Raw genomic sequence first — 23378 nt, 5'->3', positions numbered from 1 at the left:
TTGTAGGCCAAAACATCTGGAGGATTATAGATTGACCTTCTCTGGTTTAGAACAAGTACCTCTTACATACTCAAAACATGACAGGGACAGGTCTCCTTCTTTTTCACCTTTATTTTTTTTCTCAAACCAGAGCATTGGTTATTAAAAGAAAATGCACTACAGATGCTGTGAAATTCATAGCAGAAGGATAACTACAATGGTTATTCAAAGAGGGTAGTAAAATAGTAAGAATAATCAAATAATTCATGTAGTTCTTAAAAAGTCACAGAAGTAATTTGTATATTACCCAAGTAATAAAGCCAGCATGGGAGAGCAAAGTAAAGGTCATGGGACAAACGAAGAAATAGAGGCCACGCTTCTTGCATTAGACAGATACGTTTGTACATTCCTCCATTGGCGTGGGCTTAACAGACGGGAAAAAGCCAACCTCGGCTTCCATGCCTGCCTCGTTCCACCCTGGTGGATACCCAGTGGCTGGATAAGCCCCCGCATCTTGTATCACCACTGCCATTTGGCAGGCTGGTAGGAAGATTTCCAGTTGCATCTAACACTGCAGCTCTTGCCTCTGGCATGAAGTTGTCTAATTAATTTCTTGTGTGGGTAACCAGGATCAACTCTTCAAAGTAGCAGATGTATGTGCTTTGGGATTAATATTGGGTCTTGTGTCATATTAGCAGTTAGTCCTATAAGAATTGCACTGATATTCCCACCAGAGACTTTTATTTGGATGGGTGGATGGATGGATGTTTTCTTAAGATCCCAACTATCTCATTGAAAGATAAGAAATCCCCATTACACGTAAGCCGCTGTCACTGTACAAAATTTAGTATACATCTGCCAGCCCTACTCAATGTCCCTTTGGACAGCTGTATGTCTAAAGTGCTCATGGAGAATTAAGTGGCTTGGAAAGGCACAAGACGTCAGCGGATTTAACCTGCAAATAAGGTGGGGCTCACAAGGGATGCAATAGCAGAAAAAGGCCACAAGCTGTCAGCAGAGAATCGATCCTCTTTGCAAAACTGGAATGCTTGCCTTTTTGAGAACTTCTGTGCAACAAAAGTGGATAAAACCCCAGCACCAGCACTTCCTGATTCCAAAAAGCGGAATTGACAAGAGTGAGATTTAAGCTGATGAGCATGTTAGATGTTTGTCACTCTTAGACCGACAGAGAAATGGACATGAGGAAGACATTCTTAAGCCTACGGACCTGTGTCATTGTCAGCCCTAAGGTATAATGTTCGTACTGTGCTTACCTTTGTTTAAAGCAGTGAGCGGCCGTGAGCACCCAGGTGCTTGTAATAACTGTTCCCCCACAGATGTTTTCCCCCAAAATCTGTAAGCTGGTCTGCCAGGGCCAAGAATGTGGCACCACTTCCTCGCCTCCAACTATTCGACTGAAGAGAAACCTGGGCTGGTTTGATGCTACTCCACAAGCGTCATCTGGTGAGACACAGCAAAGAAGATAATGCACCTTACAAGAAGTTTCAAGTAGTCAGTGTTTGGTTGATTCTGCAGCAGAGTTGTTAGGAGCACTTTGCATTTCTGGCAATCCTGTTTCTGGCACACTTGCTAAATAAGTCCCACCTATTTGGGGCATTTACGTCTGAGCAAAGATTAACAGGACTGGGCTGCATTCCAGCAGTCACTGGGGAAGCCACTCATCCGGCAGACCCCTGGCAACGATGGCGAAGGGGTGGCTTGCAGCACATGCCACCTTTGCCTCTGGGGACCTGCAAGCAGTGGGGTGTGGGGAGGAAACACCCTGTGCACCTCGACGTGTGTCCAGTAGTTTCTGCTGCTCTGTGCAACCTGTTCCTGGACCTGGGGGACTAGCTGCTTGGCAACCAGGCAGTGTAAGGCCGCTCCATTCCCCCTTACTTGTGAGCAGTGAAAAGGAAGGCTACGTGGACATGCACATGGTGACCTGGCTCGTCGTCGCCAGCTGTGGCGTGTTTAAATCACAGTGAGCTGCAGCCTCTGCCTTGTGGTTTTTGATCACACAAGCCACAGTCATGGCCTGCTCTGTTCTCCAAAGCTGCGCAAGGAGGGCCGTGCAAACATTGGCCAGTCCACGAGCACCTCACGGGTATGTGCGAGTTGTTTAATGGTCATACAACCCCTGCCACCCAGGTCTGGAGGACGCAGGCTGCAGCTTGAATATTCACAATGGCCTTCACACTATTCACGATATTCACGATGGCATGCCAAAGGGCTTGCCTGATGGTGCAAACCCACCCACTCACATGCCACCTCAGTCTGCAGCTTCGGCTAGTGAGGCACCTCGCTGGCTGTAATGACGACGCTTGCATTCAAAGAACTGCTCTGCTTCCCCTCAACTCACCCCCATCATAATGAAGCCTTTGGCGAGGTCTGACTTTTTCATAACTCCCATCGAAGGCACAGGGACTTAGCAATGGCCAGTGTGCTCTGAAAGTTATTCCATAGAAGCTTTTTAATTGGTGTGTCCAGTGTTGTTAATGCACTGGCTTGCAAGCTCGGACTAGCTTACTGTGAAAGCACAGTCTCCAGACAAAATCTGGCATATGAATAGATATATATAGAGAGAGAGAGAGAAGGAGAGAGAGAGAGAGAGAGAGAGAGAGAGAGAGAGAGAGAGAGAGAGAGGAAGCAGAATTGGCACCGAGTACCCTGCAGAATCCCCCAGTTACATCTTCAAGCCAAACTCCTGGTCTTCTCTACATTCCTTTTGCCCCTTCCTTGCCCCTGCCCAGGGGTACCTTGACACAAGTTGATTTACCAGGAATGTCCGTTCCATTCGTAATGTCACTTATTTCTTCAGGTAGCATCACTTCAGTGCTTGAATTTGATATGTTTAAATCTGACAAAGAGAGATTCTCATGATTAGTGAGGTGAACTTTATTTGACTTGCACAGGGAAAGATATAATTTGAGGCATTTTAAGGGTTTGTGTATAGAGGTAATAATAATGGGCCTGCTATTTTGGGGTGGAGCGCCTAAATATCATTAAATCAATACTTTCCAGCTGTCTGTTTCATGCTTCTCCAACCTGGCACCCTCTCAAGATGTGTTGGACTACAGCTCCCATCATCCCCAGCCTACATGGCCATGTTCTGATTCAAGTGATCCACAGAAATGCTGCCAGATATTCAAGAATATTCAAGATATTCAGCTCCTGCACTTGATTACTTTTTCCCCATGATAAGGGAGACCGAAACCTCTGGATTTGGTTGCTGCCTTCAACTTCAGATACAAATGTTGGAGACTGAACCTACTTGTGACTAAAGCTGACAAACGTTACACCCAGCTTCACAGAACCTGCTTGCCAAAAAAAAGCACATTCAAAAGACAAGATATAACTATTCAAATAACCACATGTGCTTTTATGTGTAAAACAAAACAAAAGCTTATTAAGCAAACCAGAAAGACTTCCAGCAATTCTAAGTTTGTTTGATTGATTGATTGATTGATTGATTGATTGGTTTTTAAATGACTGGCAGTAGTCAAGGTTGGGCAGGAAGCAGACGGCCAGATATTGTGGATTTCCGCTAAGCCCTGCCACCACGGAAATGCTGGGAGCTGCTCTACAACATCTGGAAGTGGACCACCCCTGCCATAGCTGACCACCTCTCTCCCTTCCGCTCTTTGGTTACCTGCAACACCAACAAACAAAAACCTGGCCCTGAATCCACCAAAAGTCTCTGTTTCATCCGAATGGAACCAGATCAGCATGGTGCTAGACGTGCTCAGCACTGGTGCTGGGACAGCAAATCCACATGATCGTGCTGAAGAAAACAAGAGACAAGATTCTCAGCTGATGAGAAGCAACTTTCCACAGACAAAGGGCCACCATCAGCACAGGTAGCACAGTACTGACCGCATTGGGAACTGTATATACAGTTCTCTGTATATGCATTATGAGATCTGCATTATACATAATGTATATGCATTATGAGAGATGTAAACTGGATGCTGACTAGTGGGTTCTCAGTCTGTTACATTATATTTACATTGTGTTGTTTTAAAAGAGAAATCTTTAGAATAAACCTTCTATAATTTGTTAAAAGGAAGGATTAAAATGCAAGCTTAATTAAGCAGTGAAAACCAGACTGAAATGACATGTAATGACAGCACAGCATAATCGCTTTTTTAAAGTAAGACCTTCACCAATGGCTTCTTTCTTTCTTTCTTTTATTCATTACCCTATAGCTGAGCTCACTTCTGGAGTGGAAGCCTGGTTGAAGGAGTTCTGGCATCAGACTCCAGGAAGCGAAGCAGCAGGAGCTCCCAAACCTTTGCTCCACTTCCTTGATATACTGAGACTGGAGGCAAATCTGAGTTTCAACAAATGGACCTGCTGTTATCATATGTGACCAGACAAGTCTGCAACACGATGAGCTTCTCCACATGAAGCATTTAATCCAGTGCTTATCTGAGATTTCTCCTGTTTTCTTTGCAGGAGTAAGAATGCATCCTTTACATGTGGGCATTTTCTTGGGGTTTTCTTGCTCTGCCTTCCTGTATCTGCTGTGACACAAACACAAAGTGGCACAGCGGTATAGTGCAGCTGTCGACATTGTGGAAATACATGAGCTTGTTTCGGTGTGATAGCAAAAAGAAAGCTGATTATCTTTGTTCTTTAAAAAAAAAGGACAAAAATGGCTGCAAAGCATCGGAGGGTCTGAAGGACACCAATATATGTCAGCTCTCTGCAAACTACCGTGAGTAAGGGATTGCAAGTGCACGATACACGGCTCATCTAGTGACGCTTCAAGACAGCCTGTAGTGGTCAAATAATAGAATTGCTAGCTTTGTTGATTGCTTGATAGGATCACAGGGCTTTGGATCTTGTAGGATCACAAAGCTTAGTGTAGTGCAACCTTCCCCAACCTGGCACTCTTCTGGAAGTTTAGGACTACAACTCCCAGCCTTCCTGACTATTGCTCATGCTGGTCTTAGCTAATAGATGTTGAAGTCCAAATATCTGGAAGGCACGGAGTGAAGGAAGACAGGTGTACTCCATGCTCCTATTCCAGGAACATCAGCAGCCTCACTGCACCCAAAGGACACTTAGAGCGGTTGTGACTCACAGTAGGTCCTGGGGCAGGAAGGTCATGTTCAGTCTAGCCTGTGAGGTCAGGAAAATGTTGTGCATTTGTGGATGAACAGTGTTCAGGGTGTATTGTTTTATATTATGTCTTTATCATATTTATTTGTATTCAAATTACCGTGCTGATTGTGATTTACATTATTGTGGGGTTGCTATTGTTTTGCTGTTGTTTTAATCGTGTATTGCACGTGTAAGTCATTGCAAGACTGCTTTGCACAGCAAGAAAATATATAAAATACAAACACAATATCAACCTGATCCTACTTAGAAACTAAGTATCATACTGATGCTTACAAGGAGGATTATCAGTTCAAGCAGCAGCAGCAGCAACACTGTGAATATATTTGTAGTTTTGCAATCTAACAGTAAATTGTATAAGGTCAGTCAAAGTTGTTATAATGGTATTGCTGCTGAAATGCTGAGGTTGAGGGACGGGAGAATACGTTTATAGCAATATGTTTATGGCAGAGGCTGATTTAGAACTAAGGACTCTGCAGTTGACAATGGGTTACACCAACATTCCCAATATAGGAAGCAGTTTAGTTAAGTAATATGAATGAATGAATGAATGAATGAATGAATGAGAAGAGTTGTTGACCCACACACTGCTGAAAAGAACAGGCAACATCACAATTAGGGAGACAAGTATATTGACTTGGCAATGTACATCTTTCAAATGAATTCACATTCTCCAACTTGACCTTACAAGGCATATTGACTTTGCAATGTGCGACATTGCCTTTTGCTATGGTCAATTAGTGAATACTTTCTATACCTTCATATGAATGAGAACAGTTTGTTGGTGCTTCTGTATAATATTGATTCACCTGAAATTAACCTAAGCAGCTTCAGAACAGAGACATGAGGCTTTTAAAAAGTCAGATGAATTTGTCTCTGTTTTGAAGCCAGTGGTGTCCTGTGCTTTTCCAATTATTCTTGTGAGACTGTCTTCCAGGGGAGAAAACTAAAAAGAATAAACATCAGAACTGAATCAATACATACAACTGCAAATGAATACACAGGAACAAACCTATTTTGTTCTCCTTTGCGACATTTTCATAGACTGTCACTGAGTCATAGGCACAGTCCTCATCTTCTTCCAGTTCAAAATGTTCATATATAAGCTTCAGAAAAGTAAAACAGCAAACCGAAGTTCATGCAAACACAAAGAAGTTTTCAACTAAATGTTTTCCCTTATTTGCCTTATATCAATCAGTGATATTATCAAAGATATTAGCCCATCACTGTGTGCATGGCATGTAAGAAAAAGTCCCTAATTTACACAAAACATAAAACAAGGCAACAATTTGATGCTCACTTATCTCAGAATAAGTCCCTAGTGAACACAGTGGGACTTATTTCAACAAAGATAAGTTCAGGATTCCACTGTGCATCACCAAATTAGAATGCATAGCAATTTGTATATGGAAAAAGATCCATATGCTTGATTACAGTCTGGTAAGTCTCCGAATGTGAGTAGCAATCTTTTGATGGCATGTAATAAAGATACCAGTTGACTGCCATTTTTAAAAGTTTAAAAGTTGCAATCATTTTTAAAATACAAGGTTTAAGGCAGGGGTCTCAAACTCGCGGCCTGCGGGCCAATTGGCGGGACGGGCAGGGCACGGGGGAGGGGCCCTGCAGCCTTCAAAGTGCCGGCGGTGCCCGGGCCGGCCTCCGGATGAGCGGCCCACCCCCACCGTGGTGGTGGAATACTTGATGCGGCCCAGCCTCACCCAGACTCGGCCCCCAGGTAAGTTGAGTTTGAGACCCCTGGTTTAAGGTGTTGGGGGTTGGGTTTTTGCTTTTGCTTTTGCTTTTAATCAACACTTGGGCAATACTGCTACCACCTTCCCACTGTTTTGTTCACACCAGTGGGACCAATTACTAGGGCTATGGGATGATCCTATTCCTAAAGCAATCCTGTAAGCAAGGGCTTCCAGCAGAATTTTCTTCTCAGAAATACATATTAATGTCAACAGGGTTTACTGCCACATATCTGTGTATGTAGCTATATTCATAAATGTTAATTCATCCAAAATTCCAACCTCCTACGTTCCAGGGGAAAGTATAAAATGCATCTAATGTACAAAGGCAAAAAGACAATCCCAAAGGGTGCATAGTGGGCAGTTCAAATGTCAGCATCCAATGGTCGTTGCAAATTTGTCAAAGCAAAGACGGCTAAAAAGAAGATAACACTGGGCCTGTGTTGTGCCCCCTGTTTGGGAGAATACTTGCTGCAACAGGCTAATGGACTCCTACATGGATAGACATCAAATTCTCAGTCTTTGCCAGGCCTCCATCCCCTCCCCAGCCCTGCAAAGGCTTACCTAAAAGCATGATTAATAATGTTTGGAGTTGGTTGACTCCAAAATACTTTACTCGTATTCAGAATGCATATTTTAAAATAGATTATTTCTTTGCTTCACAAAGGTTAGCAAAGGATGTAGACACCAGCACTACATGGAGGTACCGAGGCTGTTCCAGGCCATGCATACCAACTCCAAACGTATGAACAAGGTTAAAAAGTCAGAAGATCAGACCAAGGGCCAGGATTTTGTTCACAGAGCTGCCAACCAGATTCCTCTGAGGACCCCACAGACAGGCCCTGAGCAAACTGGGACCTTCTTGCTTCTGATCCCCAGCAGCTGGAATTCAGGGGCAAACTTCTCTGATGCTGGAGGCAATGTAGAGTAATCAGGACTAGATGTCATGGATAACCACCTCCTCCTTGAATTTTCCTATTCTTTTAAAACCATCCTACTAGGTGGCCATTGCTGTACCTCATGGCAATGAATTCCATATGGGGAATGTGAAAATGCCATTCCTTTTAACTCTCCTGAATATCCCATAATTCAACTTTATTGGGCAAGCCCAGGTTCTAGGATCTCCCTATTCCCTTCCTTTGTGCCATTCATCATTTTATACATGGGGTTCTCTAGCCCTTTTTTCTAAAATAAAATGACCCTGTTGTTTTAAGGCTGAAGATAGGCTCAAAGAGTGCTGAAGTTTGCATCATTCGGTTTAAACCACTTCCCAGTACAGCAAACCCTAAAAGAGGTTAGGGTTAGGATACAGCCTTGGAATAAAGGTGGCTTGGGAATGGAATATAATTCTGCTTGTTGAAGGATTGCACTCAGTTAATTGTATAGGTATTGTGTAAACCCTTCTTGCCTTGTACCTTGACCACATGGTTTTCCGGAGCATGAATAATCCATTGACAATCTGCCAGGTCACTGTATACCTCAGGGTAGTGCATGCTTTGTACCGTCCCTTCCTCAAAGAGAATCGCTAAAGATTCACAGCCAGAGTCTAGAAGTACAGGGAAATAATATTAAAAGGAGGCAAGTGAAATGGCTGCTCTGCATACTGCAAATGCACAGGTACACTTCTTGATTAATCATGCTTAAAGCAAAGTATATAGCTTTTTCTATTAAAAAAAGGCATTGCTTCAGGGGTACCCAGAGTCAGTTAAGTTACTGGGTTAATGGGTGAGCTTACTATATTTGGATCTCAAATGAAACATGGAAACATAGAAACAGAGTGAGTCAGAAGGGGCCTCCTGGCCCATCTAGTCTGACCCCCGGCTCTAGCTGGCTCCACTCATGGCATGCCCACCATGTGTATGTCCAGTGTATCCTTAAACAAATGTTTAAGTGTAGGTAGCTGTTTTGCCCTTGTTTGCCCTCAACTCTTTCAGATATTATTTGGCCTTTTCTCTAGATCTAAATGCTCAAATGACTCATATAGCCAACACTGAAGCAATGATGTGTGCTAAGACACTTGCCCAATATCTACGTCCTAGTTCCACGACCATTTTGTTCCACGACCTCGAAAGCTACATAATGGAGTCTATCCAAAGGGCTCCCAGTGCAGGGGCTGTCAAGGTCTCTAGAACGACTACACAATCATAATGCAATACAATTACAGATTAGGTCTCTATGGTTCTTGTATTGTGGGGCCTCTTTGGTCTCATCTCATGGCCATTCTTAATGAACCATGAAAATATACAGAATGTCAAACTAAGGGCAAGCTCAAATTGCAAAATGTATTGATCAAGAAACTGAACACTTACCTAGGAGAGTACCTGGCTTAATAGCCTGATAAATCATGGAAAATCCTGTTCCATGGTCCTTGTTGTCAGAGACAAATTTTAGCCTTACACTATTGGAGCCAACCAAAATGGGTAATGGCAGGTCCATTCCACAGAATTTCCCTGAAAGGTGTTAAATGGTGTAAATGTAATTTTACTAATATTTCCTGTGGAATAGTTCCACTTATGTCAAAATAATTTGCTTCAAAAAAGGAATGCTTAGCAACAGTCTTCAGGCTACTATACAAAAAGCACGTGTAACATAGTGGCAATATTGTGAAATCAGCATAAGATTCTGTGGGATGGGATGGGATGGGATGGGACATGTCCCAAAAGTGCCGGGCTCAACCCAACGTTGGTAGCCACATTTCAGCTGCATTACCTTGTAGGATATCTAATAACAAAGCCTGTACTGGGTGCCCCCACAACCCTCTCAAAATCCAAAGTCTCTCATCTCTAAATCCTTCCCTTCCAAAGAAGCAGAAATAGAAAAGCTTTTTCCTGGAAGTATAGCATTAGTTCACCTATGTCTATGGAGCTGAGTCAACACTGCACATGACAATGTGTAACCAAATGAGGGGAAGCAAACAAGCCAGTAAGAGCCACTATTGGAAGGGATTCCATCTCTCTCCAAGTCCCACCATGGGGGTTATATTCATAGTCATGTTTTAAGGAAAGGCCGGGGAGGTGATGAGAGAGGTGCTGGGCTCTTCTCCTGCCTGATCCTTCTCTGCTCCAAATCTCCCAGCCATGTTTAATCATCTCCATTGGAAGTTCACTAGCAAATATGTTTGGAGTCCTGTGGGTGAGATGCAACTGAGGGGTGTAACTTGGACCAGAGTAGCAGAGGGCACATAAAGAGTTCAACATCTTCTCCTCATCTTTAAAAGGGTTGTATTGCTCTTTGTGTTCTCATTCATGCCATAATAATCTATTCCACATCAGTGCCTCTTGACCCAAATCCTAATTATGAGATGCCTAAATGAAAATAATACTAACAATTCTTCTAGTTTGAAAAGTCAGGAATGGTACTTTAGATGAATATAGAAGGGATCATGGTGTCCAGAGTAAAATTTCCTGTGTGGATAGGTTATGGTGACACAGCCTTTGTTCACTTCATCAGGGCAAGTTCTCACGCCAAATTTTGAGTAATGGATTGCAGTGATATTACATGGAGTGAGATGCACCATATACAGTTGATCAGCAGTAACAGGACCTTATGCACTATTTTGAGGGGAGCTTGCCGACGATTGCAGTCTATTTTAAAGCAGAAACTCACCAATGAGCCTACCATCTGTGGAAATCACTGACAAGGAGTCATAGTCACAGAAGACATCTGGCTCGACATCGAAGTGGGAAAAATTCAGCAGTATATGCATTCCTTCTGGGACAAGCAGAGTCCAGACACACAGCCTGGATTGAGGCACAAGGAGGAATTCTGGTTGACAATCGATCAAGAAGGTGCAGGCGCTTGATGCCATACATGAAAAAGGATTTGCATATCTTTCTTTTTCTGCCTGGAATTCTATTTTACTTCAAAATAAAATTAAAAATACAGCCAGCAACAAGAAAGCACACACATAACAATATGATCCCCCCCCCCACCAAGAAAGTCATGGCTTATACTCCTTAGTATGTAATGGATGTGTCTGTGGACAATTAGAGTAATAGAGCAAAGCAGCCTGAGGAGAAGCTCACTAGTGGAAGATGGGGTATTTGAGGGCGCGATCCTATGTGTGCTTAGACAGAAAAAAGTCCCACAACTCCCAGCAAGGGTGGTTGAGAAAGGCTGGCAGTTGTGCGACTTTCTTTGTATTGTATTTTATTGTGTTGTAAGCCGCCCCAAGGCTTCGGCAAGGGGCGGCATAGAAATGTAATAATAATAATAATAATAATAATAATAATAATAATAATAATAATAATAAACATGTGCATGGTTGCACCTGAAGAGCACATATAAGGTGCTGGTGTGCATCTTCTATAGTCAGGCAAGACACTTGCCGTTCTGCCTGGCTGGAATCGGATCAGATGCTGGAAGGGCTGGCGCCCACGAAAGGAGCGCAACCATGCTGCCGGCGTCCTTCTGAAAAGTAGGATTCCTTACTTGCGTACTTGCCGAGTAGGCTTGGACACGATCGTGCACATGGCATTAGAAGTGTGGTGAGGGCAGAGGCTGTGCCTTCACCCCCCATCCCAGCGCCTGCAGGGCAGTATAAATGCAGTCACGAAATGCTCTTTAAAGCTTCCCCACAGCCGGGAACCCTGCCACAGGGACCAGTGAAAGCACACTCAGCTGAACACACTTATAAGGTTCCTGCAGACAGTAGTGCTAAACATGCAAGTATCCTTAGAGATACCTGCACAGCCAAGTTCTTGAGGGCAGGGCTTGTGTGTGTGGCTTTGCCTCACATCCCTTCGCATGTGCAAGCCGATGAGCTGATGAGCAAGCAGGCAAGCAAGCAGGAGCCAGGATGGGACATCCTCTCTCTTTTCTACACACCCCACCATAGATGCTACACAGGTCTATAATCTCCCAAATAACCATTGCTGTTTACACACTTGCTTTGCAGACTTCCAGCTCATGATATACACATTTGTGCCAGCATATATATGCAATTGCTTTAGAAGATCCGTGCAGGCATCCTAGGTCAAAATGATGAGGGAGCGAGATTTATAGTTCATCTACTCACTGGTTGTCCTGATAGAAACGTTTTGGATGCTCAGGGAAAAGCAGCTGTCCTTCATTGTCTGGAAGTTTGCCGTCCTGAATGCTGCATGATGCTGTATTGTGAATATGGAATAGGGTATGACGGAATAGAAAGAGGCGACGTGTAATTGCATGTATTAATATAACAACCATAAAGCAAACAAGAGTTCTGAGACAACAGTGGTAGAATTTGTCAAATTGCTTTCATTATGAGTTTATATTAATTTTGTGCTTAACTTTCTTATATAAAAAATAACATCACTCTAAGAAAGAGCATTATATGAGTGAGTCAGCATCTTTCTACCCTTCACAGTAAATACTTTTATGTTTTGAACAGTGAGCGGTGTGCAGCCCTCAAGACAAGGCTTCTGCAGCACTGGAAATGACCAGATAGCTTTAGAAACACAACTTCCAATGAGAACTTAGGGACCCTCATACAGAATCAGACCATTGCTCCATCTGAGTTAATGTTGTCTTCCTGGGCTGGCAATCACTCTCCCGTCTTTCTTTCAGATGGGAATCTTTCCTGGAAATGCAAGAATTGACTTTGACAAGTAGTGGCTTTCATGCCAAAATACTTGCCCTACCACTAGGCTTCCCTTCTGTTTCACCAAAAATTGCCTCTGAGCTAAAGAGAGGCTGCTGGTCGGCCACAGCGCTCTAGGACAGGGCTGCGCACAAGGTAGATCTCCAGATGTTTTGGACTTCGACTTCCAAGCCTGTGACAGCACAGCCAATGGTCAGGAACACTGGGAATCCAAAACATCTGGAGATCTACTTTCTCCTCACCCCTGCCCTCATAACAACAAATTACCTGTTTTGATAGAGTGTAATCCTGCAAGAGGATATAAGGGCTCTTGGATTGGAATAGCAAACAAATGGCTGCACTAATTTCTCTAGAATCAGCCTAAGTAGTCAACAACTTGTTCCATCTTATTCTGCGTGGGAGGGCTTCCTGAGCATGCATGCCCAGGCAGTGGCCTCCAACCTCTGAAAACAGTCTCAGTGTGCTAATTAGTTGTTTCTGTGTTTGAAGAAATGTTCACTTTCTCTGTGAAATGAAATAAGCGAATTAGGCTATAATCCTATGCCCATTTATCTGGGAGTAATGTCTGTTGAACTCTATGGGATTTACTTTTGAGTTGACATATATAGGTATATAGCCTTGGGGCTGATGGGCAGGGTAGAAATATAATCCATAAATACATAAATGTGTCCAGTTAATGAATTAACCACTCTGCTTGTACAGGCCATGAGTTCAAAGCGCTCGCCACGTACACCAACATGTCCCAGGCCCTGCCGTGCACCATCTTTAGTGTTCTGCAAGCAGGGCTGAGGTGTGAAACTCCAGAACACTCACACGGGCTTATCAACCGTGCTTTTATTGCTGAAGGCTAGGATTTAAATTCCCATGACATCATATACACAGTGGCACTATTCTTTTCCAATTACATCTAGAAAAAGAAATATTAATGCATTCACAAATGGCTCAGAAGTGGGACACTGATTTTTTTAAAAATCTACTTCAGCTGAAGAACCACATTAAAATTATGGAACTGCAATCCATTTTCATTCAGACCTTTGAAATATTTAAGCTCTAAATACTTAAATATTTTAAATTCTAATCTCACTGACTGAAGCAAAATACAAATACCACCAAGCGTTAGGAACATTATGACCTCTAATCCATATTTTCTATTATAAATAAAATAACTTGGGCTTTTCTCTGGAGGTTCCACCAACACTCTGGAACAGATTTAAGCACATATATATATACCTATATGCCTACATCTGCAGGAAGGGAGGGAAATCACATTGGCCAACAGTTTCCATTTTTCTATCAGAAGAGCACCACTGAATCCAAGCCACAGTGGAGTGCATTTTACCACGTAAATATCTCATTCTGAAATATGTTTGAAAGGCACTCTACTCACCTGTAGAACTTTTCATTTTGACATCTAATAACAAAGGAAAAGAGAAATATGTTAGTAAAAAATCTTAAATGCCAGTGCAAACCAGAAAAGCATCAACAAATTTACAACAATGTAACGCACGCCCTTTTTTGGGTCTGAGTTCAGACAGACAGACAGACAGATATAAAGGGATGTTCTGGAGTAATAGGACTATAGAACTGGAACAGTTGAACCAGTGCAGTCCTAAAGTCAAACTGGTGGCAGCAGCATCCATGGGGCAAGCTCAGTAAAAGTTGCAGCCCACAACCTTACTGGCCGGTGGCAACCACCAGCCCCAAATGCACTCGATTCTCTGCTATGCCAGGAAGTCCAGCTGGCTTCAGGGCACGGCAGAGTCTGGATGGGCAAGCAGGTAACCTCTTCGAGGTCTACATGGGCACTGCCACCCCGTTACGCCATCCTCCATGCCCATTGTGTACATAGACCTCAAACACACGCAAACAAAAATTTTCAGCTAAGGGTTGCGATCCCACGATCACACTCACTTTTGTATCAACTGGTTTTAAAAGCCCCCAAAACAGACAGTCTAGATGTTGTTGTTGCTTTTCTGTCTGGTTGGCAGGCTTGCTACAGAAGGAGAGATCAAAAATATTAATTGGGCAGAAGTAGGAATGTACAGATTCTGCTAAATCCATTCTGTTTGCATTTGGTGGATTAGAGGCCTCTTTCATTCTGTCATCCACTCATTGGTTTTCTTTTTTTAGCAATGCTTTAGAATTTCTTTCCTGCTCACAAATGTACAATTTGTACATGTGTGCTAATGCACACCATGTAAATCCTCCTCAGTTAAAAAAAAAACAAAAACCCTGGTCCACAAGTCCACAGAATTTGTACAACTTGGAAAAAGCTAGTCTGCTGCAAACTCTGCATGTGAGAGTCCTAGAAAACCAATTCATTTGAATCCAATGTGGATTGCTCTAAGATCCCAAGATAGAATTATTATTTGCATAGTTATTATACTTGTGGGATTTTGATACTACCGGAGTCTATATGTTGTTGAATCCAGGGGAGCACCTTGATAAGATCTGTAAAAACTCCCGGTGTTCCTCTTCGATCATACTTTTTCTCCAAGTTATGCATCCAGCTGCGAGCACATCCTATGCCCCATGAGGTTACCCCAATCAGGGTCCAAGAACCATGCCCACGCTTGCACACAAGAGATCCCCCAGAGTCCCCCTGCAGGAGAAGCAAAAACACATCCCAAGTGACTCATACAAACACCACATCCAGACATTCCCTGAATGATCCCTCAAAAGTATCTCCAGTTGGATAGAAGCAGTCATGGAGAAGACAGTTCCCTGCTACTTCTGCATGTCCCTGAGATCCTTGTAGAACAGGAGGCATCCTTGGGACATGTGATGGGGGTAGGTTGAGGGGACACATGGCACAATGAGCAGGGAGGGGGAGAGATGGAGAGGCATCCAAGTGATTGTGGCCAGATCTTTGAAAGGGTTGGCCTTACAAAGGGAGAAGCCGCCATCTGAGAGTCAGCTGGGGCAACGACATGCCTTTGGCTTGCATGGCTCGTGGATGCGCCTCTTGACCCTTCCTTGGTGAGCTGGGACCTGCCAACAATCATCCGGTGCTCACTAGCCTGCCTGGGACTCCTCTGATCTTGGATTATCTGGCTGTTGCATTCAGGTATTTCAGTGCCAACTGTCGCGGGAGTGGGGTCGCACTCCACGGGGATGGGGAACCTCTTTCAGCTGAATTCAGCTTGGGAAAAGCTGTCAGTGGCTGCATTCCAGCGGTGGGGGCAAAGACAAAAATAAATAAGGAAACAAATAACCAAAATGCTGGCCTGTCTTAGCTGAAAGCGATTGCTTCCAGTAAGTTAAAGTAAATTCTAGCCTTTTAGCAGGTGGCAAGGGAATGCTTCAAAGCCAGGAAATCACTGAACGGTTGGCAGCTAAGAGGATGGGATGTGACTGCCTGGAGAACCAGATGGTCCACAGACCTTAAGTTCTCCGGCCCTGCCATACAAATTAAGAAAGATGCTCGGAGAATGTGCGGCTTCCTTCTGAAGACCGTGATGCTTCAAGTCCCTTGGTGGACCTCTGAGGTCCTGATGGTCGGAGAATGTGGGTGCACCTTATCTTCTTTTCAGAGTGTGAAGGCCTTCAGTGCAGCCTCCTCTTCAGGTCTCAATGCGTGGCTTCTGTCCTGCAGCAACTGGTTGGGGCTTGCATTCACCCCTCTATTTCTGGCTCTATCAAATGACCTCTGTTATGGGGCTGGCATGCTGTGGCACCACCTCATTTCTAGAACCTGAATAAAATCTGGTGTTTTTCTGTGCCAGTGGCAGGAAAACCATTTTTCATTTGCTGGAGTATGAATACTCAGCCTGGCCTCTCAAGCTTAGATGAGGACTTCTCAAAGCAGAAATAGGGCACCCTGGAATCTTTTCTAAAATCCTTTGCAATGTGCTGACATTTCATGGCAGATCTGCAGGAATTGCTCAATAGAATGCTCAGCAGGCACAGCTTTCTCTGAGGTGCAAAGGGTCCAGCAAAGGCAGAAAGTCTGGGGAAGTGGGGAATCACTATTATACCTAATGGCTATGAGTAAGAACTCTGTAAGCATGTGAGAGCCAGCACACAAGGACAACAACACTTGACTTTTGCTGCTGCAGAAGACTAGCATGGCTCTCCATCTGCTATGCACCAAAGCAACATCTCTAGCTACCTTGCTCTGATCCATCAAGCTCAGTATTATGCCTATGCTGACTGGCAGCAATTTTCCAATGTCTTCTCCAGGAATCTCTCCCTGGAGATGCTCAGGACTGAACCTGGGACATTTGTCATGCAAAGCATGAGGAATGGGCCTTTCCACTAAATGTGTCCTTGAGCAGGTAACAAAGCTGGAGGTAACAAATGCCAGTGCGGACACTGGAAGTCGTTCATTGCACCAACCTGGCAAGCATCCTTTCCTCCATCGGGGAAGCCAGCACACATTAGAGTGTCACCACGAATAGGTTTCTTTAAAGTCGACAACACTCTAGAACATTCATACTGTTCTAAGATGGGCAACTCCACTTCATGCAGGACTTCAGGGAGGATTCCATCTGAAGAACACAAAGTACATGAATCTGGCTAGTACAAGGCCACTGTTTGCCCATCAGCCCAGGACTGTCCACTCTGACCTTTGGTGGATCTCCAGGGTCTCAGGCAGAGGTCCTTCCTATCACTTACTATTTGGTCCTCTTTTAACTGGAGTGACTAAGACCTGAAACTGGAACCTTCTGTTGCCATACATCTCTTCTGCCAATGAGATGCGGTCCTTTCCACAAAACAATAAAGCCACACAGTGAAAGGTAGAGGGACAGCAGGAAAGCAAGCGTCAGTTAAGAGTAGAATCCAATGTGTGTTTACACAGAAATAAGTTGCTCATCGCTCACCGTTCCTCAGACTGGCTGCAGAACGCTGGGAGTGAGAGGACATTTGCTGTCTAAACATCCATAGAGTTATGCCTCTAGGATACAGTCCTATGAGGATGTCCACAACCATCCAAACATGGAAGAATATGGGCATCCAAGGAAGGATAAAAGGAGCACAGAGTGAAGGTTGCTGCTGTGCTCTTTTGCCCTACAGAGCACTTAGAAGGCCAGTTTTCACCATCAGCCCTTGAGCAGGATGAGTGCAATAGCACCCTGCAGCTTGTGTTTGCTGGTATTCAGACTCATACCATCTCTGATGCTTGAGGCAACATATAGATTCCATGCATAGCAGCCACTGATAGCCTCGTCCTCAGTGAATCAATCCAGTCTCCTTTTGAAATTTCCAGTTTGGTGCCATCACTGTATCTTGCAGTGGCAAATTCAATAGTTTTAACTACACGCTGTGTGAAAAAGCACTTGCTTTTATCTGTCCCAAATCTCCCACCATTCCATCTCACTGGATGGCCTCCCATTCCAGTGTTATTGCTTCACCCCATGCATAATTTTATATGCCTCTATCACCCCTTGTTTCTAAGCCAAACAGCCCCAAACATGGCAACCTTCCCCCAACAGGAGTTGTTCTAGGCTTTTTGGTTGCCTCCCACTCATTTTTAATAGTCGTTCCTTAAAGAAAATACTCTCACAATTAATACCAAAGGCTTACTTTCTCTAAGACGACCCCAGCCACAAGTGATGCATATATATCCTGGATCAAACTTTTCCTGTGGATCAGGAAGACATACTGGCCAAACAGCTGAACCTGCCATTAAAACAGATCAAAGTGCTTGTAACATGTCTAAATGAATTGCGTTAATTTGCTTTACATACCAAATGCTTTGGGACATTTACCAAGGGATCTAGTTTAGAAGTTAATTGCCACAAGCATTTTAAAACTGATGTTCTAAAATATATGCGCACAAGGATATATACATAGGAAAAATATTCTGTCAAACATCATTGAAATTAAAGGCAACATCAAATGGGCTCTCTCACTTTCTTCATGCAAATTAGTCTTAGACTGTGTTTCTCAAATATTTATAACCTGGTGTTCTAAATCCAACCCCTTTTTTCTCTCATCCAGAGTTGCGTTGTGCAAGAAACTGATTCTATACAACTGCAGTCCTTGGACAGAAAATCCAGGATCCTAACTTGCTACCAGCAGCACTGGTTACTTCTGTTCAACGTTGCGCTTCTCATTGTACTCCCTTTCGGTTACCAACCAAGGCTGTCTGCTGGCAATTTTGCCCAAATGCACTATCACTATGCGCAATGGCATCATGGCAACAGGGCCGTCTTAACAGCATTATGGGCCCCGGGCAAAGCAGTGTACTGGGGCCCTACAACAACTACAACTACTGTTAATTTGGGAAGTTTTCCGATTTTCCAAGGGTTAACATACACAGATTAGTATGGGGCCCATGGGCAAGTGCCCATCAGGCCCATGCGTTAAGATGGCCCTGCATGGGAAGAAAAGATTTAGCCAGTCCATAGTCTCCTCACCAAATTAGCCATGCACTGTGGCATGAATAAAGCTGTTTATAAATAAATAAAGGCACTGCTTGTTGGCTGAACCAATCCGGTAATGAGAAGTTAGAGCAAACCGCAATATTATTTGATTCTCAATCATTTCCCCACAAGAGTTGCAAACAGTATCTAGAATTTCATAACTGCGCAGACCAATGATGGTAGCCTTGGTTATTCTATTAGATGACTACATTACCATATTTAAAGTGACCGTTCATTTTCAGAAGAGCAATGTCATAGTCCATTGGTTTCTTGATATTAAATTTGGGGTGTCTGATTATGTTTTCTACACGTAGGGTTTGCTCTTCCTTATCTTTCAGGTTCAGGTCATGTTCTCCAGCTGTGACAGTCAGCTGCCTGAGTAGAAATCTGGAGAGTAGTGGAAAATCATTATAACAAGAACAAAATTGTTCTTTTTTTTAAACTAAACCAACCCCCAATTGTATATAGAAATGTTATTGCATAGCACACATTTAAAATGTGTATTTATTTATTCATATTTATTCTTTTTTGAATGTATATGTTGCCTTTTAATAGGCATTTCCAAAGCAACGTGCATTTAAAAATAGATAACAAAATATATATCATTCGATGAGCTAGGCTGGATCAGGCCAAGGGTCCATCTAGTCCGCTATTCTGTTGCTACAATAGCCACCCAGCTGCTCTTGAAAAACCCACCAGCAGCCCGTGAGTGCCCCCCTGCCCAAATCTGCGGGCAAGCGATACACACAGGTGTACCGCCTCTGATATTGGAGGAAGCGTACCGGCAGGTTATGGGCGGTTTCTGTTCCTGAGAAAACAGAAATTGGTCTTTAAGTTGAATCTGTCTGTAAGCTGGATCATGTATAGTCAGCCTTCAACATTTGCAAGGGTTAGGGGTACAGGACCCCCGTGAAAGTGGAAAACCCATGAATGTCTCTAGGCCTTCCCCCAACCCAAATTCACCAGTGCCTCCTCTTTACAGCAAGGAGATGCCAGAGAGATTTCCCTCGCTGGATTGCGGGGGGGGGGGGGGGCAGAAAGTCTTGCTTTGGAGCGCCCCCCCCACCTGTCTCTCTATGGTAATGCTTTGGAAGCTCTTCCTCTCTCCCCTTTCATTTCCTCTCTCTGTATGGTGATAGCAATTTTCCACAGTAATTTTTTTAAATTAATGGGCTTTATGGCATTTCGTTCATAAGTGCAGGTTGCTTATAACTCGGATGTTCATCACTCATGGGCTACTTTTATAGCCATCAAGTCTAGCAGCAATTGAGAGTCTTCTCTGTCATGCATTTGCCCAATTCCCTTTCAAAGCCATCTGAATTGGTGGCCATCGCTATATCTTATGGAAGTGAATGCCATAGTTTAACTCTGCACTGTATGAACAACATCTTCCTTTTAACTGTCCTGACCCTCCCACCATGGAAGGACCCCAGGTTCTAGAATTATGCACGGTTCTGTCCGTCTCAATGAAAGAATGAATGAATGGTCAGACATCCAATGAATTGTCCATCTGTACCTGCTTGCAACACAGTGAGCTGCCGTGATGACCCACTGGGTGGAAACAAGGGTTCCACCGCAGAAATGATGGCTATTTCTTTTCAAGGAAACCTGTAGCATACAGAGCACATGACACATTATGAAATACATGTCTTGTTGCATATCCAAAAAAGAGGCAGAGAGCAGAACATATGAGGTACATTGAATGGTTTGCTTTGCATGAATGGGTAGCCGAACCCAGATAGGCACCGTGGCCCTGGAATTTCTCACTTCCCAAGGAAATTACAGTGAGGATTACTATCCCAGAAATTCAGCTCCCAGGAGCTCCTTTTGGCATAGCCAATGGTGATGAAGAATCCTAGGAGTTGTCATCCAAAACATCTGGAGGATCACCTGTTGAGGAAGGATGGAGACGTGGATACTGGGCTAGATGGACCAGTGGTCTTGCTTTGCTTCCTACGCTCCTAGAGACACGGAAGGAGCAAAGGGCATTTTGGAGGAGGGCAAGCTTGCCCTACAGGTTAGATTCTTAAAGGAAATAATGATATATTCACCATGAATAATAATAAAGAAACATTGTCTTGATTTTGATGGAGGTAACTTCAAGGAAGCTTTTTTAGGACTGTAAACTAATAATGTAAACTCTAGGACTGTAAATTGTGATATCATGGTTAGACTGGAATTTAGGAGAACTGAATTCTAGTCCCCACAAGCTATGAAGCTAACTGAGTGACTTTGAGCCAGTCACTGACCCTTAGCCTAACCTACCTCACAGGGTTGTTGTTAGGAGAATAAAATGGAAAGGAGGAGATTATGAAAGCCACCTTGGGTTCCTCACAAGAGGAAAAAGGGTGGGATATAAATATCATCAACAGCAGCATCCAGTTTATGATTTCGATATAATTTGAATGCCAAAGGTGCCTTTCCTTCAAGTAGGCAGAAACACCCAGGAAACCGTGAGTCTAGCGGTGGGAGGGGTGACACAAACTATTCCTTATGGGGCACTTACCTCCTTTGTCTGGCCTTGCCTACGGATCTGAGAATAAGTTTTGATTTTTCAAATGACTGGAACTGTCTACTTTCTTATAATGGCTTTTACTATGAAAACAGTATGATTAATCACACAATTTTCTGGCAGCCTAGAGAAAAAGACAATTGTTCTTGCTGTCAGTATCTGCTCCAGTGCTCTTGGCAAACAGCAGCCTATGAAGCAAAAGAACCTATAAAGTAAAGGTCAAAGACATGCAGTTCTCCAGATTTTTCTCTCCTGCATGATAGATGTTAGCTTTGAAGTAGGTTTGTGCTACAAAGTGGGAGCTGCTCACCTGCCATGGATGGGAACCTTGCTGCACCTGGCTCCCACCAACAATCCGAGAGAGAGAGCTATATGAATGCCATGGATTTGTTTCATAGACTTTCTGCCCACACTTAGCACCTGGAAGGCATAAAGTACAGAAGTGGGAGTAGGGAAAAAAGCACACTGTAGCGCTATTATTCTCTAATTTACCACAAAATATTAAATAACTTTTGAGTTAGTTGAATACATCTCATTGTTACCTACTGTATTTCTAATCAAGTCATCACTCGTGTTTTTAAATTTAGGAAGTACAACTGAATGTTTTCTCCATTTTTGCAGCTTTACCTTTGCAAAGAATAGCTCAAGCTATGTTTATATCATTTACAAAAGTAACAGTGCTTCTGCACATTCAGACCAAAATAAAAATGGTGTTATCCAGAAATCGAGAACCTAACTTTACACATGCTAAACAGCAGAAGGAAAAAAAACAACTTCACACTTTATTCTATGGTTATCAAAGCTTATTGCCAAGATTTTAACATTTGTTATTAAAATCCCACAACATGTTGTATTCTTAGACCAAATGAAAGTGAAAAATCTCTATCTGAAGAAGTTTGTTAAAGGTGAAAACTTTTGTGAAGATATTCCAGATTTAGCTTCATATTTATCACATACCCCACTGCACATTTGCTTCCCTTTATGACTATCTCAGTACCCCCCATTTCTCCACATCACACTAAACTGATGCAAACAATGGGGGTTTAGAATAATGGGTTGTGTCCAACTCGGGAAAGGTCCTTTATTTCAGTGGAGCATGTCAATCACACATCAGCTCTGTCCCCCAGTGAATCATTCAGATGGCCATTTTGCTGCATAACAGTACATTTTGGACATGGGGGAGCTGGGGAAACCATCCAGTTCCTTGCAGAACAGCTGTGTGATTCTACCCTTGTTCCAACCAACAGCTGCCACTGGAATAAAATAAGTACAGAAGACTTTACAGAAATAGATGAAGCCAACGTCAGATGATTTTATTCAAAGTTATTCTGATTTCATGATTAGAAACTAATATGAAATTGTAGCCATACCTGTCCGCAGAGACGTTTCTGTAGAGCTTCGTTGTGTAAGGTAAGCAATTCCAAGCATGAATAAAAGCAGGTCAGCCCTAGCCATTGGCATGTTTAGGCAGTGAGTGACTAAGTTAAAAAGAGTGGACAAGTTCATAGTAGCAAAGAAGAAATTATAAGACAGTGGGAGAATAGAAGTGACTAATTAAAGTGCAGGTTATTCATTAATCCAGCCATAAAGCTTTTAAAAGGACACCAATAAATTTTTCCACATTTCACCAAGCATGCTTCCTTTTAAATTCTCCAGGAACAGATGTTCCTTACTGCTAAATTAACTTGATTCTCTTTCAAGAGGCCAGCCCATACATTGAGAAGAACAATAAGGGCAGGCCCCCTGGTTAGCCAGCACATAAGAATCCCATGCCAATATAACTAAAGATTAACAACAACATCACTTTAATTATGGTTGTTTCCAAGGCTATCACATGTGGATTTTTTTCAGAGTTAATCAAGTGTCCTTTATTTGTCTGACAGCAAAGTAACAGTTCATGTTGACACCAGAATCTAACTGATTTACTGGGAACTGCATTTCATTGAATTCAATGGTGCTTATTTCTGTAAATAGCTGGGATCTCAGTCTAAATGTAACAGTTAATTCTACTGTCATCGTGCATGGATAGCATCAACACTATGAAAAAATGGAAAAATATGATC

The 23378-nt window shown here is 43.1% G+C and overlaps 1 protein-coding gene across 1 annotated transcript in view; it reads right to left on the bottom strand.

Annotated features, from left to right (window-relative positions):
• OVCH2 (ovochymase 2) overlaps positions 1-22776 on the bottom strand; it is a 28655-nt gene extending 5879 nt beyond the window's left edge. Inside the window, exons 1-16 of the mRNA XM_044426104.1 lie at positions 22686-22776; positions 21626-21735; positions 20320-20411; positions 19018-19190; positions 17962-18057; positions 16774-16925; positions 14842-15037; positions 13823-13846; positions 11872-11962; positions 10461-10594; positions 9164-9304; positions 8270-8400; positions 6119-6212; positions 3632-3763; positions 2759-2839; positions 1254-1440 (exon numbers count right to left, since the gene is read on the bottom strand). Coding sequence (XP_044282039.1) covers positions 1254-1440; positions 2759-2839; positions 3632-3763; positions 6119-6212; positions 8270-8400; positions 9164-9304; positions 10461-10594; positions 11872-11962; positions 13823-13846; positions 14842-15037; positions 16774-16925; positions 17962-18057; positions 19018-19190; positions 20320-20411; positions 21626-21735; positions 22686-22776 — 1925 coding nt within the window. The remainder of the gene's footprint in view (positions 1-1253; positions 1441-2758; positions 2840-3631; positions 3764-6118; positions 6213-8269; positions 8401-9163; positions 9305-10460; positions 10595-11871; positions 11963-13822; positions 13847-14841; positions 15038-16773; positions 16926-17961; positions 18058-19017; positions 19191-20319; positions 20412-21625; positions 21736-22685) is intronic.
• Between the last annotated feature and the right edge of the window lie 602 nt (positions 22777-23378).

This window comes from Varanus komodoensis, unplaced genomic scaffold (assembly GCF_004798865.1).
Source record: "Varanus komodoensis strain SLA01 unplaced genomic scaffold, ASM479886v1 scaffold16, whole genome shotgun sequence".
In the NCBI taxonomy this organism is placed as follows: Eukaryota; Metazoa; Chordata; class Lepidosauria; order Squamata; family Varanidae; genus Varanus; species Varanus komodoensis.
The sequence above is the reverse complement of the archived record's forward strand: the minus strand, read 5'-3'. Positions and strand labels throughout refer to the sequence as shown.